Source organism: Mobula birostris, chromosome 7 (genome assembly GCF_030028105.1).
Source record: "Mobula birostris isolate sMobBir1 chromosome 7, sMobBir1.hap1, whole genome shotgun sequence".
NCBI classification, from domain to species: Eukaryota; Metazoa; Chordata; class Chondrichthyes; order Myliobatiformes; family Myliobatidae; genus Mobula; species Mobula birostris.
In genome coordinates this window covers 38102747-38120553 of record NC_092376.1, presented here as the reverse complement: position 1 = coordinate 38120553, position 17807 = coordinate 38102747, and the positions used below count along the sequence as shown (strand labels likewise).

At 37.2% G+C, this 17807-nt stretch overlaps 1 protein-coding gene across 11 annotated transcripts in view; it reads left to right on the top strand.

Moving 5' to 3' along the window:
* pds5b (PDS5 cohesin associated factor B) overlaps positions 1 to 17807 on the top strand; it is a 263499-nt gene that overhangs the window by 127434 nt on the left and 118258 nt on the right. For all 11 annotated transcript variants that reach the window (XM_072262926.1, XM_072262916.1, XM_072262922.1 and 8 more), the window contains 3 exons: positions 1028 to 1143; positions 4361 to 4455; positions 14301 to 14446. In XM_072262926.1, the coding sequence (XP_072119027.1) occupies positions 1028 to 1143; positions 4361 to 4455; positions 14301 to 14446 (357 nt within the window). The remainder of the gene's footprint in view (positions 1 to 1027; positions 1144 to 4360; positions 4456 to 14300; positions 14447 to 17807) is intronic.

The following is a 17807-nucleotide window of genomic DNA, read 5'->3' as shown; positions in this document are numbered from 1 at the left end:
TAATGTACGTCAAGGCAGTGTTAAATTCTACGGAAACCTTACAGTAGATGTATTAAGTATATCGAATATTAGAAGTGGCAAAGTAAACTTAAGAAATATTTAAGAGAAATCTAAGTGTGCTCTTGATTGCAATCATTTTTTGAACTGATGGCTCTTCTACACAAAAACTTAAAAAAATAATAGCATACTATTATTTGCATATTATTATAACTGAGAGGACATAGTTTTAAGGTGCTTGGAAGTGGGTACAGAGGAGATGTCAGGGGTAAATTTTTTTTACACAGAAAGTGGTGAGTGTGTGGAATGGGCCGCCGGCGACGGTGGTAGAGACGAATACAACAGGGTCTTTTAAGAGACTCTTGGATAGGTACATGGAGCTTAGAAAAATAGAAGGCTATGGGGTAACCCTAGGAAATTTCTAACGTAAGTACATGTTTGGCACAGCATTGTGGACCGATGGACCCCAAATTGGGCCGTAGGTTTTCTGTGTTTCTATATCAAGTAGATCTTGTTTAGAAAAAGAAAAAAAAAATAGGATATGTACCTAGAGTAATGAATATATTTTAAATTTTTAAAAAAACTGCAAAATTCCTGAAAGGTATTGCAAATTTTGTCAAAGAAATTTGTAACTGAATCACCAAATAATACTCATTTCCCTTTTCTTATTCTATCTTGTCCTTTTTTAAGAACTTTAGATCACTAGTTTTGAACCACTCTGTAAGAATTTCTTTGCCTGCTCAGGCACAACTGTAGTCATTCATCAGTAACAATTTCATTTGTTTAATCTTCAGTCTTTTTCTGCAATATTTGTGTTTCTGACATACTTTAGTTTCTATCTTTTCAATATTTTGTATATTTATTTCCTCATTCTTAGACTACAATACTTTCATTTTCTCACAAAGTGCATTTGTTAATGATGGTGACAAGAAGAGACTTATTTCGATAAGGGGGTTTGTAACTGCTTACACGATGGATCTTTTAAAAAAAAATGGATGGCAATTAATTTCTCCAATTTTTATGTTTACAGAGCAATGATAATGAAGAACGTCTAGCAGTTGTTAAGCTGCTGGCAAAAATGTTTGGAGCAAAAGATTCTGAATTGGCATCCCAGAACAAACCATTGTGGCAATGTTACTTGGGAAGGTGGGTTACAATTTAACAATGACATATTTAAAAAGTATCTTGTTAAGTGATTTGGATGCCCTAAAACCATGAGAGGAGCTGACAAATGTATGTTCTTCCAGGATTACATGAATTGCAAATTTAAAAGTTGCAGATGGTATCCTCATTTTCACATTTATGTGGGCTTGTATATATAAAAAAAGGAAGTGACGTATCTGTTCAATATTATTTATATTGCAGATTTTTATGATTTTGAGCCTTGCGTTATTGACGCAAAATATAAAAGTCATTGCAGAAGGTCCAACATTGATTTGCTAATTTGATCAAGGGATGCTGAATTTACTTCAGTATATTTTAAAGTCACCATTTTGATCTTTTAAATGTTTTAATTCCATTTGGAAAAAACCTCTGGATCTGGCTGCCAAGAAAGCCACATCTGCCTATAGGGTTTCGCTTGTGGAAAATGAAATGCAATTAGTTTTGATGAAGAGTCTGCAAAATTTATAAAGATTTCATAATAAAGGCTTAAAGCCTCTAGTGTATGTGGCTTAGTTTTAAAAAAAAATAATTTGCTCATGGTTACTGCCTTTAGGAGGGTTGAGGTGAGCTACCTCCTTGAATTGCTCCAGTGCTGCTGGTGAAGGTATTATCAATATTTTTGCTGTTCATTCATTAGCAATTACAATTTGTTTCCAAGTTAGTATGCTAGCAGCATATCTCTTCTAATTTTGTCTTTGATGGTAGAAATTGTGAACTTGAGGGAAGTTATCAGAGTAGTTGCACGGGAAATAACTTCAGTGTAGTTGTATGCTTAGCATCCACAGTGCACTCACTGGTGGTTATGCATTTAAGCAGGCAATTTTGTTTTGACTGCTTGTGCTGCTTTCATCCAGGCAGATGGAAAGATTCCCTTGTGCTCCTGTCTTGTGTTTTATTCATTCTGTAAGGGCTTTAACATCTCAGAAACTGCAGGATGGCCAGCTGCTAGCCTGCCTTTATAACTGCAGTATTTATGGAGCAGGTCCAATAGAAAGTTCGGTCATTGCAGTTCCCCGGATATTGATGATCTTCAGAATGCCATGGGCAAATGTCCTACGCTCATTGCAGCTGTTCACTGCTTAGTGTGTGTAACTTTATTAGTTGCCACCCGTCAGAATGTCTGAATGTCATCCAAATTGTGCCATGTGCAAGTACTCAATACTTCACTTCCTCAAAAGTGGTGAATCAGGTTAATAATGTTCAGTCTTCACTTGGAAGGAAGAATATTGACAAAGCAATTGCAGATGGCTTAACTTGAATATTCCACACTGGCCTGTATTGTTTACAGAGGTTTCTGAGCAATGTTTCCCCATTGAACTGGTGCGTGGGTTTACTTAGTACATCCATCTAGTCTTTCTATTCTGTTTGCAGATTTGCACTTGAGATAGTGTGATAGAAAATTGATGCATGTGTACAGTGCACAGTTTCATAATAAGGGAAGAGGCACTGGAAAAATACTGTACAAAGATAATGATGAAATTGAGATATCAAGAAAGGATTAACAGGCAGGATCTGTAAAGAATAATTGATTTATTTTTTTTTAAAAAAATTACCAGTTTTCATAAATGAGAAAATCTGCAGATGCTGCAAGTCAGTCCAACACTCACAAAATGCTGGAGGACCTCAGCAAGCCAACCCAAAACGTCAACTGCACTCTTTTCCATAGATGCTGCCTGGTCTGCTGAGTTCCTCCAGCATTTTGTGTGTGTTACCAATTTTCATAAGTGGAAATATTCATTGTGCATGCACTATGAATTCAATACCCAGCAAGAAATTCTTATGGGATTTTATTGAAACTTCTTTGTGTAGAGAGCATCAGGAATGGAGAACTTGTAGCCACAATTGGCACTGTAGCCGTACATGCACTTAAAAACTAAATGAACATCTGAAGGAAAAGGAAGGAGAGTCAGATGATACAAATTTGAGGCTTTAGTTGATCATAAATGTTGGCATGCATTGATCAAGGCTTTTTCAACGGTGTAGATTTGGTTGAGTGATATTACGAGGGGTGATTGATAAGTTCATGGCCTAAGGTAAAAGGAGTCAATTTTAGAAAACCTAGCACATTTATTTTTCAACATAGTCCCCTCCTACATTTACACACTTAGTCCAGCGGTCGTGGAGCATACGGATCCCTTCTTGTAGAAGTGGTCCACAGCAGGGGTGATTGATAAGTTCATGGCCTAAGGTAGAAGGAGATGAGATATTAACTTCAGTCTTTCTGCATTATCACTCAAAGAGATGGACTGCACGTGCATGTAACGAGAGCGTCTTGGACCTCCAAGTGGTCCACAGCAGGGGTGATTGATAAGTTTGTGGCCTAAGGTAGATGGTGATGTGTTATGTCGCTCTCGTTACATGCACGTGCAGTTCAACTCTTTCAGTGAAAATGCAGAAAGTTTGAAGTTTTTTCTCGTCTCCTTCTACTTTAGGCCACAAACTTAGCAATCACCCCTGCTGTGGACCACTTCTGGAGGTCCAAGACACTGACTTCTACAAAGAAGGTGATCTGTATGCTCCACGACCGCTGGGCTAAGTGTGTAACTGTAAGAAAAATAAATGTGCTAGGTTTTCTGAAATTGACTCCTTCTACCTTAGGCCACGAACTTATCAATTACCCTTCGTAAGCCTTTACTGCGAATCTCAATAATCAAGAATTGCATAAAAGCCATCTCATTTTGCCGAACAGTCATAAGGTGAGATAAAGACAAAAAGCTAATCTTGTCTTAATCTTAATCTTACATCTGTTCAGCAAAATATACAGTGAAATGCGTCATTTATGTCAACGACCAACACAGTCCAAATATGTGCTAGGGGTAGCCCGTGAGTATTGCCATGCTTCTCCATCAATATAGCATGTTGTTGCTTCCTTTGTAGTAACCAGACTGCAATTAGTGTAGGTCTGCATGCTGAAAATCTGAGACATTTCAAATAAAATCGCAGATTTATAATAATCTTAATATTATAAGAAAATCTGTTCTGTATAGTTGCTCCAGCTGCCCATCAACTGTTGCAGTTAATTGGTGTACAATAAACTATTATTGGTGTATTTCACCATATATTTTTCAAGACCATCGTTAATTTTCATGATTCCATTTGGTATTTAGAGAATATGCCTGTGGTGAATGCACACATTAAGAAGATTTCCAATTCAGTGAATTGCTTCCATTTTAGCATTATTTCTACAATCTTCCTGTAGATTCAATGACATCCATGTTCCTATCCGTCTTGAATGCGTGAAGTTTGCAAGCCACTGTCTTATGAACCATCCGGACTTAGCAAAAGATCTGACTGGTAAGTATCCAATTAACTAATTTATAAAGAATGTACTGATTTCTCAACTAATAGAAAAAATAATACTTATCAGAAATATTGGGAAATTGATGACAAGATCAGTATTGTTAAATCCTATTGTATCTTGAAAATGTTCTTCAACTGTTGCAGTCCTTGTTATGAAGGAATATCATGGCGCTGTTGGATTGGGAGTTCCAGATTTTGGACCCAGTCACAATAGAAGAATGGCGATATATTGACTACACAACAGAAAACTTGGAGGGAAACTAGCTGATGGTTGTTTTCTGATGTGTCTGTTTTTAACCTTTTGTAGCAAAGATTAGGGGTTTTGGAGATGTTGTCCAAGTAGCTTAGGTAAGTATCACATTGAACTTTGTTTTTTTTTTTTGGCATGTGTCTGCGTGCGCGGCTGCGTGTCCGTGTGTGCGTCTGTGATGTCTTTTTCATGGCTTTTACAAGGCGCGGAGTGAGAGAGAGAGACTATGCGGCACGCCACTCCACACACAGACGCTTTCGCAGTATTTTCCCTTTATTTTACGAGGTTGAGTTGCGATCTCGACACTCAACCTGGCACGGATGGAACGCGTACTCGGGAGCGGACCCGACTAGTTTTGAATCCAGGAACCTCCGCTCCCGGGTCCAGCGCCGATGTCATTGCGCCACTAGCCAGCCCTTATCACATTGAACTTTGTAAAAGATGCATATTGTAACTACATGAAATTCTGAAGATGCTGGAAATCTAGAGTAACTCACACATGCTGGTGAGACTCAGCAGGGCAGGCAGCATCTACAGAGAAGAATATTGCTATAAAGGATCTCAGCCTGAAACTTTGACTGTTTATTTCTCTCCATAGATGCTGCCTGAGATGCACATTGTGTTCTTTTTACAGCAGGAATGGAGGGAACAAATGTTTAGCGTAGTGGTCATGGTGCCAATTAATCTGGCTGCCTTACCCGAAATGGTTTTGAACTTCAACTTTTGGAGCTGCACTTACGCAGACAAGTGGAGGATAATCATAACTCACCTGATTTCTGTGTTCTAAATTCTGAAAAGGTTTTTGAAATGTTAGAAGGTGGATCACTCACCACAGGATATTCAACTTCTGACGTTTCCTTGTGACTTTTGCGTTTATGTGACTGCTGCAATTGTATTTCTGGTTTCCAGAATGTTGATAATTGGGAACTTGACAATAGTGTTGCCATATATTCTCGAAATAGAAATGTGCACAAGGAATAAATCAGAGTTAATGTTTCAGTTCAATGACTCTTCATCAGAATTGTGTGTTCTGCTGCTGTTCATTGGACTGCTTTGGCAGTCACTGAGCATGGATGTGGGTCTTGCTGGCTGTCAAGACCACTTTTAGGTGGACTAGCCATTTTTAGCTTAGAGGCCGCTGTACTCCCGAGGGCTTTCTGACTATTCAGCAGGGAGGCAGTTTCCCATGGGAGTTTTAAACCCCAGAAATCAATGGTACAGGACTGGAAATTTTGGGGAGCTGGATGGATATTGTAAGATATATCCCACAAAAAAACATGGAATAAAATGGATATCAATTCAGTGTATAATTGAGGGTACTTGTATTTCTGAAGTTGTTGCACTCTTTTTATTACTTATGACTTTGGGTTAGGGCTATTTGAGTGTTTCAGGGAAAGAAGGCTAATTGAAAGAGCTTCAAACAAAACAACAGAAGAGAAAGTTGCAAAGTTTTGACGTGCTGATTTTAAGATATATCTTCAGGTAATTTAAATATTTGGAACAACTTAACAAATTTTATTCTAGATCTGGATGTGATATTTTGATTATTCTTTGGTTACTTTAAATTTCAGTATTGTAAAGAATAAGAATTATTGCTTATGAACTGCATGCATGGATTTCTTTTAATCTTTATGACGAGGTTCTGAATTAAGCTGGGCTTTTATGAAATCAAGATTGTGTGAACTGTGAAGTGGATTTTAAAATTTATGTTGAATTGTGTTGCTGTATAGGCTGGACTGTGTGTAGAAAGTTAATTACCACAAATGGATGGTGAATTACAAGTATTGCCCAATAGTCCTCATTGTGTCACAAATGTGTTGAACATTCACAGTTGAAGTAATTAATGGCTTCAGCTTCAAAAAGGAATATATAAGTTCATTCTTGATGACAATGGTGTTGAAAATTTCCTTAGAGGATTTAAATTATATTGCTGTGGAAACAACAAAGATTCATTCATAAGTGGCTCGTAGAAAGTAAATTTATAATTAGTTGCAGGTCCTTCCCGGGTTACTGCAGTGTTCCTTTCCCTGAATTGCTTGTAAGTCTGAAATGCAACTGCGAACCAAGTTGGCACATGGCAGAAGATGTCTGTAGCCCTGCAGAAATCTACAGGTACAGCCTGCTGGTCTCCCAAGTGTTTGATCATATGCACAGGCTGCATACAAATTGGGTGTTTGAGGTGGAAAGGACCTATATTCTACAGTAAAAACTCTTACCATTTCAGTTTCTTTTGAAAATGGATAAAAACATAACAATTTTAAGGTGTTTTGTAGTTCAAGGACTGAAATCAAATCATGTTGGTCTTCCTCTGAGTTTTATTGATATTTGGCGATGAAAGCTAAAATGCAAATTTAAAAAATGACAATATTCATCATGTGGCCTGCAGTGAACTGCATTGCAACTTTTATTTGCTGTTTGTATATGCAATCCAGACAGATGATTTTTGTTTTAAACATGAAGTTAAGCTTGGTGCATCAACTGTGTTACTAGAAACATTTGATTTCTTTTCCTTTAATCCTTTTGAGTATTTCTCATAGTGGACCAGATTCAGTGCAACATCACTGACTCAACATGGTACTGTAGCATATTCTCAACTCTGTTCCCATTCAATAGTTTCATTAGTTCTATTTAACATTAGATAAATGTATGAAATGTACATCCTGAAATTCTTGTTTGTCACAGACATCCACAGAAACAGAAGTGCTCCAAAGAATGAGTGACATGTAAAACATTAGAAACTCAGAGCCCCCCACCCTCCTCCACACACAAGCAGCAGCAAAGCAATGACCTTGCTCCACCCACTTCCATTAAAAAAGCATCAGCACTCTCCACCCATCAAGCATGCAATAGCAAATCCCCCAAGAAAGACCATGATTTGCAGTACAACAAAAAAAAATTGTTCACCTGACAATTTGTCATGCCACAGGCTCTCTCTCTCACTCCCCCTAATAAGGAAAAAGAAGTGTCCCCTTTCAGCAAGAGTGGAGACATGACAAAGCAATTTGCTGATTTATGGTGTTAAAAGTCTGTTGTGCCACTTTTTTTCCTGAGTTCTCTGCCCAGAAATTTGGCGATAATCTCTTCTCCACCAACTAGGGAGAGACAGAGAGAGAGCGCGATTCGCCGAGTACAGAGCCTCTAGCAGTTAATCTGCTGTTCCCAGTGTTCTGTTCTCTCCTGCAATGCTGCAGTCAGCGGTATCAGATTAGAATCATCCCATCCACAGGGCCATGAAACCTCGCAACCCTGAAGGCCTGCTTGTCTTCTAGGCCACGTGCTTGGGATATTGAAAAGTGGCCGGTTGTGACCCCATGGGAGCAGGTCCCACCACCGCAAAGAATGTGGAAGACTGAAAGATATAATGTGTGCCCATCTGACCTCTTACTCTATTTCTAGATCTGTGCTTGAGTGCTGGAATAGGAATGAGAGACTAGATATGTTTCACTTACAGTCCTGCCATAATGTTGCTCCAATTTTTTTTTTAATTGAAAAAAGGTCCCGATCATCAACATTATGTGCTGTGTCATATGGTGTGGGTGATCATGGTCTTCCATCTGTCTTTAATCTGAGAAGTTCTAATAAGCTCTTCAAAACTTTTGGCTGTCCATGGCTTGATGCAATTCGGGAATGTCATGCCCTATCGACTGCGACTTTTTCTTCCCTCACTGCAAGATGTTCAAGCTTCTCTTTCCTCAGTGCATGTCACAGAAATTCCAGCTGCCATCTCCTGATTGATATCAGTTCTCTTCTTATTCCAGCTTTTTACAACACTTCATTTGTTACTCTGACCTTCTATGATATTTTCATCATTCTTCTCAAAAACCACATTTCTACAGCTTTGAGTCTTCCTTCATTTTGCTTTGATATTGTGCAGCATTTGCTCCATATATTAGTGCAGAATAAGCATAACACTGGTTTATGTTTGAGTTTTGTACCCATAGAAATTATGTTATTCTTTAGTATCTTGCTAAAATGTTGGAACATGCATTTAGCAATCACAATCTTCCTCCTAATTTCAACTTCAACCCTACCATCAGATGCTATCATGCTCTCTAAGTAATTGAACTAATTGCTTCGTTGCCCACTTTCAGTTCACATTTCTGTATTTCTTTCTTTTTGTGACAACCATACATTCGGTCATCTTGCAGTTGACGGTCAACCCTCTCTTTGCACGTTCTTTGATTTTATCTACTATTTCTTGGAGCTTCTTTTTAGAAGTAGCTATCGGCTCTGTGTATTTTTTGGTTGTTCAAATTGTATCCACCAGTCATCATGCCTAGAATATTGCTAATTTATCTGAGAACCTTCTCACTATAAAGTTTGAATAGGTCAGGTGAGAGAACGCTGCCCTGTCTGACTCCCCTCTTAATCTGGACAAAATCATTTGTTTCATTTTCTTTCTTTCTTTCTTTTTAAATCTTTTTATTGAATAAGTATACAAAGGGTAAAAACCATAAAGGCACTAATACACTGTTAGAAATTACAGGAGATATTAATACAGAAGAAAAAATTGATACAAACAGTGCAATTTAAACATAAAATAATATGATAAAATAATAGTATACTGATTTTTATATATATATATATATATATATATATATATATATATATCAATAGAGAAAAAGAAAGAAAAACCCCAAAAAAAACCCCCCAAAAAAACTCACCGTGCAACTAAACTAAAAGCAAAACAAAGCAATGGGCTAACTTGGAAACAGGTAGAGTTAAAGAACTTAAAATCACGTCCTCAAACCCGACCTCCATTAAAAACAGTTTAAAAAAAAAAGTCAAGAAGGGAATATAAACATGGAACAAAAGAGAAAAAAAATTACATTAAATGAAAATATTGAATAAAAGATCTCCAGGTCTGTTCAAATTTAAGTGAGGAATCATAAAGATTACTTCTAATTTTCTCCAAATTTAAGCATAATATCATCTGGGAAAACCAAAAAAAGGTAGTTGGAGCATTAGGCTCTTTCCAGTGTTGTAAGATACATCTTTTCGCTATTAAAGTAAGAAATGCAATCATTCTACGGGCTGAAGGGGAAAGATTACTGGAAATTTTAGGTAATCCAAAGATAGCAGTAATAGGATGAGGAGAAATACCTATATTCAATACCTTTGAGATAATATTAAAAATGTCTCTCCAGAAAGTTTCCAGAGTAGGACAAGACCAAAACATATGAGTTAAAGAGGCTCTCTGCCCTGGACATCTATCACAAAAAGGATTAATATGAGAATAGAAACGAGCTAATTTATCTTTGGACATATGTGCTCTATGAACAACTTTAAATTGAATTAGGGAATGTTTAGCACAGATAGAGGAAATATTGACTAATTGTAAAATCTGCCCCCAGTCATCCACAGAAATAATAGAACCCAATTCTTGTTCCCAATCTGACCTAATCTTATCAAATGGAGCTTTCCTAAGTTTCATAATAATATTATAAATAATAGCCGTTACACCTTTCTGACATGGATTAAGGTTAATTATAGTATCTAAAATATATGTAGGAGGTAGCGTCGGAAAGTAAGAGAGTATAGTACTTAGGAAATTTCTAACTTGTAGATATCTAAAAAAATGTATTCTTGGTAAATTATATTTATTAGCTAATTGTTCAAAAGACAAAAGGGAACCATCTAAAAATAAATCCAAAAACCGTGAAATACCCTTAGTCTTCCAAATTTGAAACGCACGATCCGTGAAAGAGGGAGGAAAAAATGTTACCTAAAATAGGGATCGCTAGCCCAAATTGGTTGAGATCAAAAAATTTTCTGAATTGAAACCAAATACGCAAGGTATACTTAACTATCGGGTTAGAGACCAGTTTAAGGCGTTTCAAATCAAAAGGAAGAGAGGAACCTAAAATAGAGCCAAGTGCATAGCCCTGAGCAGATTGTAATTCCAATACTACCCACTTAGGAATGGATAGTGTATCTTGGTCAAGTAACCAAAATTTCATATGTTGAATATTAATTGCCCAATAATAGAATCTAAAGTTAGGTAATGCTAGACCTCCATCTCTCTTGGCTTTCTGTAAGTGTATTTTACCCAATCTCAGGTTTTTATTTTGCCAAATAACTGAAGAAATTTTAGAGTCAACTTTATCAAAAAAAGATTTTGGAACAAAAATCGGTAATGCCTAAAATATATATAAAAATTTTGGCAGAATAAACATCTTAACTGCATTAATACGACCAATCAAAGTTAAATATAATGGAAACCATTTAGATGAAAGTTGAGTAATATGATCAATTAAGGGTAAAAAATTAGTCTTAAATAAATCTTTGTATTTACAAGTAATTTTAATCCCAAGATATGAGAAATAATTATTAATCAATTTAAACAGAAAGTTATGATACAAAGGAAGTTGTTTATTAATCGGAAAAAGTTCACTCTTACTAAGGTTTAATTTATAACCTGAAAAAAGACTAAATTGTGCTAATAAATCTAAAGCAGCAGGGATAGATTTTTGAGGATTAGAAATATATAAAAGTAAGTCATCAGCATAGAGTGATATTTTATGGGACTTTAGGCCCCGAGTTATCCCAATAATATTTGGAAATTCTCGAATGGCAATTGCAAGAGGTTCTAATGCAATATCAAATAATAAAGGACTAAGAGGACAACCTTGACGAGTACCTCGAAAAAGAGGGGAAAAAACATTTTCAATTCTCATGCCTGTTATTTGTTCCCAATACATATTTTTGATGATTCTGATATCTTTCCCAACAATGTCCAAGTGCTGAAGGACTTCTATAAGCTCTTCATGTTTCAATTTATCAAAAGCTTTGGTATAACTGATGAAACGGGTACCAGTTTTTTTTGTGTGGGAGGAGGTATTTGAGAGGGTGTTGATTGTGCCTGTTCTGTTTTTGTATTCTTTTGTGTGGGGAAGTGGGATTTGGGAGTTGATGATCGTGCTGCCTTTCTTTTCTTTCTTGGTTTCATGGCTATACCCAGAAAAGAAAAATTTAAGAGCTGTACACTTTGATAATGAATAAATGAACCTGAAGTCTCTCTGGACCTCTAATAATGCACTCACAAATCATTCTAAGGATGAAGAATGCATTTTGCATTCCACTATCTTCAATGAAGCTGTACTGCTCTTGACTGGTCTCCAGTTTCATGCACTTTCTTCCTCTCATCATGATGATTCATAGCAGGACTTTCACTAACATGACTCATTAAACTAATTGTGCTGTGTAACTAGCATTCAATTGCTCTAGGTTTTGTTCTTGCAGTGCGATAAATACTGACTTACTCATTTCCTCAGGTATTTCCCCACTATCATAAACGTATTTCATTCAGCAGATCATTAAATTAGTTTCACTTAAAAGCTGAATGGAGGTTTTTGTTTTCATTTAATAGCAATTTCATGTGTTTCTAGTTTTTTTAAATATTTAAATTTTAGTTTCTTTAATATTCTCTAGATGTTTAATTATCAGATATGTTTGGAAACTGAAAAAGTTTTATGATGCATTAGGTTGGCTCAGTACAAATACTCTATAGCTCCAATTGTGAACTGCTTTTGCTTAAAGAGTTGCTTGGTGGCAAGACTTAGAAAAAACAGGAGAGAGGGGGAAAAATATTATCTGCAATAAACTACATTAAGAACCTAGTTTGCATCATGTAAATAAAATATACCAAGTGAGTAATAGGGTCCTTTTGCTGTGTGTCATATAGCCCATGTATTCTAATGACAGCAATGTTTTATCATTGCAGTTGCCTCCAAAGTTAATAGTTCTACCTGGTTAATAGTTTGATATTGAAACTTAAGTTCTCAATCCATGTCGGCAGTCATCACAGTGATTTGCCTCATTTCTATAATGTTTTTCCTATTTGCACACTTCACCCATGTGGTTGGTTGCATAGCATTATTTAAATGACCAGAGCAAGCTGGATGTTGCTCCCTCTCACCTCCTGCAGTGTACTCTTCCTCACTTGTACTAAATTGGTAAAAATGCATAGGTCCCTGTCACATGGGCCTCAGTATTGCACAAACAGGTGGCAAGTTATAGTAAGGCCTTGACTGACCTTCTACTGAATTTCCCACCTCAAAATACGCTGTTAGTCCTTGACACGAAACAAAACTTAGATGGAACCTTGCCTCTTTCTAAGTTGCCATGGTTTAATAAAGCTTTTCAGTGTGTGATGTGAGGAAATAACTTAAAACTATCAAACTTGATTTCAATAGTTCTCAAAAGTTTAAAAAAAAACATTTTAACAAGTGAAACAGATTAAAATAAAATAATCATAAAAAATATAAATAATAACTACCAAATTTCCAGCTTAGGAATTCCCATTCTGATGATTATGGATTTGATTTTCCTAATCGGAATGGCTGATATAGCATTGCAGCGATGTTTTGGAATTGATGGCCAAAGGCAGTTAGATTGAGCTGAACTGTATAAATCTGTTTCCAAATATATTTTAGAAAGCTATCAAATTAATCTTGTAGGTGAAATTAATATGCAGGCCATCCTCTGATTACAAACGAGTTAAATATCCCCAAGTCTATTTTTTTTGTAAGTCACAAAAAAGTCACATAATATGGTAACCACTCCTCCATGCTATTGTAATGAATACTATAAAAGTATGTAAGTTTGAGAAGTAAGAACAATTACTAAACGTATAGGCAGAGAGGTACCATTTCTACCATATAGGGATGAATATATTATCTAAGTCAGACTTTTGAATTTGATAATATTATGGGATCTCTTGCATATGTAGGATGCCCATACGTTGTGTGTTCTTAACCCAGCAATGGCCTGCACATGATAAATTGCTCATAATTCTGTATTAGTAGATTGAAGTAATTTGGCACTATTCAAACTGAAATGTTTGCTTTGACATTACTGCCTGACGAAAAGCAAAGTATGCAAGTTCATTCCAAGTTTATTATATGATTTCAGTCTGACATGTAGAGCCATCCAAATATTACAATACAATAAATTAATCCAAATCAACTTCTGTTTGTTTCATTTGCTAGTTGAACATTCCTTGTGTTTTAAGGTTTTAATGTATTAAGCTGCTAATAAGAATCTAGTGTAGAGTATGTTAGTATATTACCAGCAATTACTGGGTTGAATGCATTTTACTTTTGTAGTCCAGTGTGTGTGTGATCTCAAGTCATGAGAGAACAAAGTTCTTGAAGCCGCAGTTTATTTATCCTTTTATGAGGATTGCTGTTTTACAGCCAGTCTCTCTTTCAGATGGTTTTCATCAATCCATAATTATCAACATTTCAGCTTGTCTGTAAAATGATCCTATTTTTGGTTACTGTAAATGAAGAATAAATGTTAAATTTGGATTATCTCTAAATATAGTGAATGACAATTCACAGAAATTTCAGTACAGTTCCATAGCTTCCAGTTATAATAAAGGGTTGTTATTACTAATGTCTCCTGAGCAATTTAAAACAGAAACAGTAATGAGATTTCAAGGTAGATTGCCTTTACCTGAATGTGAATGCAGCAGCTTATTCAATTTTGGAAGGTAAATGGAGGTAGTGCCTTAAAACTGAAAACTGCTGTTTGGCGTTTTGTGTACTGAGCTGAGCTGTAAAAATATGACTATCGTTTATTACAGAGTTTCTCAAAGTCAGATCGCATGATCCCGAAGAAGCGATAAGGCACGATGTCATTGTATCAATTGTAACTGCTGCTAAAAAGGACCTCTCACTTGTTAATGATCAGCTGCTAAACTTTGTAAGAGAGAGGACTTTAGACAAACGGGTGAGAAGATTTGTGTTTTATCTTTAAAATGCTGTTCTCTTCTGCTTATGTTAACTTCTTTTGGTGGGGATTACATCACTAACTATCCACTGACCCCAAAACTTCTTAATATTACTCTCCATGATGTTTATAGTTTTGAATAGAGTTTGTTTTCCTTTTTTTCCTCTTGTTCATTACTGTTTTCCTTTCTTAATTTTGGGAATTGACGGGGTTCAGCGTTCAAACTTTTTGGAATGCCACTTGAAAACTATTGTGCAGCGAACAGGACCTAGAATAAATTACTCCTTGTCATTGATTTGTTAGCAGATTTATTCTGAGAACCTTGTATGTTTTTTTTATATATCCCTATTAAGAAATTAGAACAAGATGGGAATACAGATTTCCTCAATTGTCAACTATATAGGCAGTGTGCTGAATAATAAAGAAGCCAGTATGTATTTATGAGATAGCTGAATAAATACTCTGCCTCAGTTTTCTTCCTACTTAGGGCAGCACAGTGGTATAACTAACAGAGCCATTGCCTTGTATCGCCGGAGACCCAGGATAAGTCCTGACCTTGGGTACTGTCAGTGGAGTTTACAAGTTCTCCCTGTGATCTCATGAGTTTGTAGACTTACAGTTTAGATTAGATTATGAGGACACACAGTCCTCTTTTATTGTCATTTAGTAATGCATGCATTAAGAAATGATACAATGTTTTTCCAGAATGATATCACAGAAACACATGACAAACCGACTTAAAAACTGACAAAAACCACATAATTATAAAATATAGTTACAACAGTGCAAAGCAATACCGTAATTTGATAAGAACAGACCATGGGCGCGGTAAAAGTCTCAAAGTCTCTCGAAAGTCCCATCATCTCATGCAGACGGTGAACCTCCAGCGCCGCAAACCTGCCGATGCAACATCCTGGAAGCATCTGACCACAGTCCGACTCTGAGTCCGTCCGAAAACTCCGAGTCTCCGACACTGAGCACCATCTCTGCCAAGTGCTTCGACCTCGGCCCCGGCAATAGGCAAAGCTGATGATTTGGGGCCTTCCCCTCCGGAGATTCTCGATTGCACAGTAGCAGCGACAGCGGAGCGGGCATTCCAGAAGTTTCTCCAGGTGTTCCTCCGTGCTTCTCATGGCTGTCTCCATCAAATCAGGATTGTGCATGGCCCCCTACTTAACACATATCGATATCAATTCGGAACGGTCACGCCGTCATCTTCTCCTCCCTCCCTAGTTTGGTAGGTTGATTGGCCACTGCAAATTACCCTCATCGGTAATAGATTCTGGAGGGGTTAACTAGAAAGTGGAGTGGATATTAATAAATGGGATTAATGTAAAATTAGTGTAAATGAATGAATTATGGTCAGCATGGGCTGAAGACTTTTGTCAATATATCTTTCTGCTCATTAGGGCGGCAGTGAAGGTCCTCCATCTCTGGTGGTGTTCAGGGCTTCCTTCATCATGTCATTAGCTTCCTCCCGGTTTTCACCACTGTCAGTCACACAAGTGCCAGATGGATACTCAGGAATACAACTGCACTCAGATGTAGAAGGATTCTTTATCGTTGTTTTTGCAACAGTTTTGTTTTACCAGTCAGAGTTGTTAGCCCTGAGCTGAACCCCTGAACTTGGAGAACCAGAGGACCACTCTTAGACTGGCCTCTACCCTTTGACCTGTTTGGCATGGGTGACCCTATCAAGAGCCAAAGTATGAAGTCCTGACTCCAGCCTTTAAATTGCAAGAAAATGTTTGTGAACCCTTTGCAATTACCTGATTTTTCTGGATTAATTACACACAAAATGTGATATGATCTTCATCTCTCTGGATCATTGAGGCACACATGCCTCCAAACCCAATGACAAGTTTGTCATCCTCTTAGAGGTCAATACATCTATATTACTGCTTATATGATCTTTCATGAAGTTGCCTATTGGGAAAATTTCTTATCACATCCACAGCCTATCACAGTTTAGCTGACTTTCTGGACTTGCATTGGAATACGGGTGTCTGGAATTGTTATCCAGTCTTATCTTTTTATAGCATAACCTAACACTTGAAGTGAATGCTTGCATACATTGTAATAATCAAAATCGAAGGTTTAAGTTTTTTAAATTAAGGCTCAGACAAGATACTATCCATAAATTTATCCAATTATTCATTGCATTTTATTGCAGTGGCCAATTGTGGAGACTTGCCATTATATTTTTGCCCTGTTTTTCTGTAGAATTGCATGCTATGACCACACCAGACAGATGGGCACACACGCAGATGCCAACATAGGCATGTACACAGACACAGGCATGAACACAGACACGGACACACAGACAGACGTACGCACACACGATCTTTTAAATCAGCGGTTCTCGACCTTTTTATATCATGGATCCCTAGTAATCACCGAGGGATCAGTTGATCCCAGGTTGGGAACCCTTATTTTACATAGAATAAAAACATCTATGTTTATTTCATTATTTTCAATTAGGAACCATAGAAAAACTACAGCACAGAAACAGGCCTTTTGGCCCTTCTTGGCTGTGCCGAACCATTTTCTGCCTAGTCCCACTGACCTGTACACGGACCATATCCCTCCATACACCTCCCATCCATGTATCTGTCCAATTGTTTCTTAAATGTTAAAAAAGAAACTGCATTTACCACCTCGTCTGGCAGCTCATTCCATACTCCCACCACTCTCTGTGTGAAGAAGCCCCCCCAATGTTCCCTTTAAACTTTTCCCCCCTCACCCTTAACCCATGTCCTCTGGTTTTTTTCTCCCCTTGCCTCAGTGGAAAAAGCCTGCTTGCATTCACTCTATCTATACCCATCATAATTTTATATACCTCTTATCAAATCTCCCCTCATTCTTTTACGCTCCAGGGAATAAAGTCCTAACCTATTCAACCTTTCTCTGTAACTGAGTTTCTCAAGTCCCGGCAACATCCTTGTAAACCTTCTCTGCACTCTTTCAACCTTATTTATATCCTTCCTGTAATTTGGTGACCAAAACTGAACACAATACTCCAGATTCGGCCTCACCAATGCCTTATACAACCTCATCATAACATTCCAGCTCTTATACTCAATACTTTTATTAATAAAGGCCAATGTACCAAAAGCTTTCTTTACGACCCTATCTACCTGTGATGCCACTTTTAGGGAATTTTGTATCTGTATTCCCAGATCCCTCTGTTCTACTGCACTCCTCAGTGCCTTACCATTAACCCTGTATGTTCTACCTTGGTTTGTCCTTCCAATGTGCAATACCTCACACTTGACTGTATTAAACTCCATCTGCCATTTTTCAGCCCATTTTTCCAGCTGGTCCAAATCCCTCTGCAGGCTCTGAAAACCTTCCTCACTGT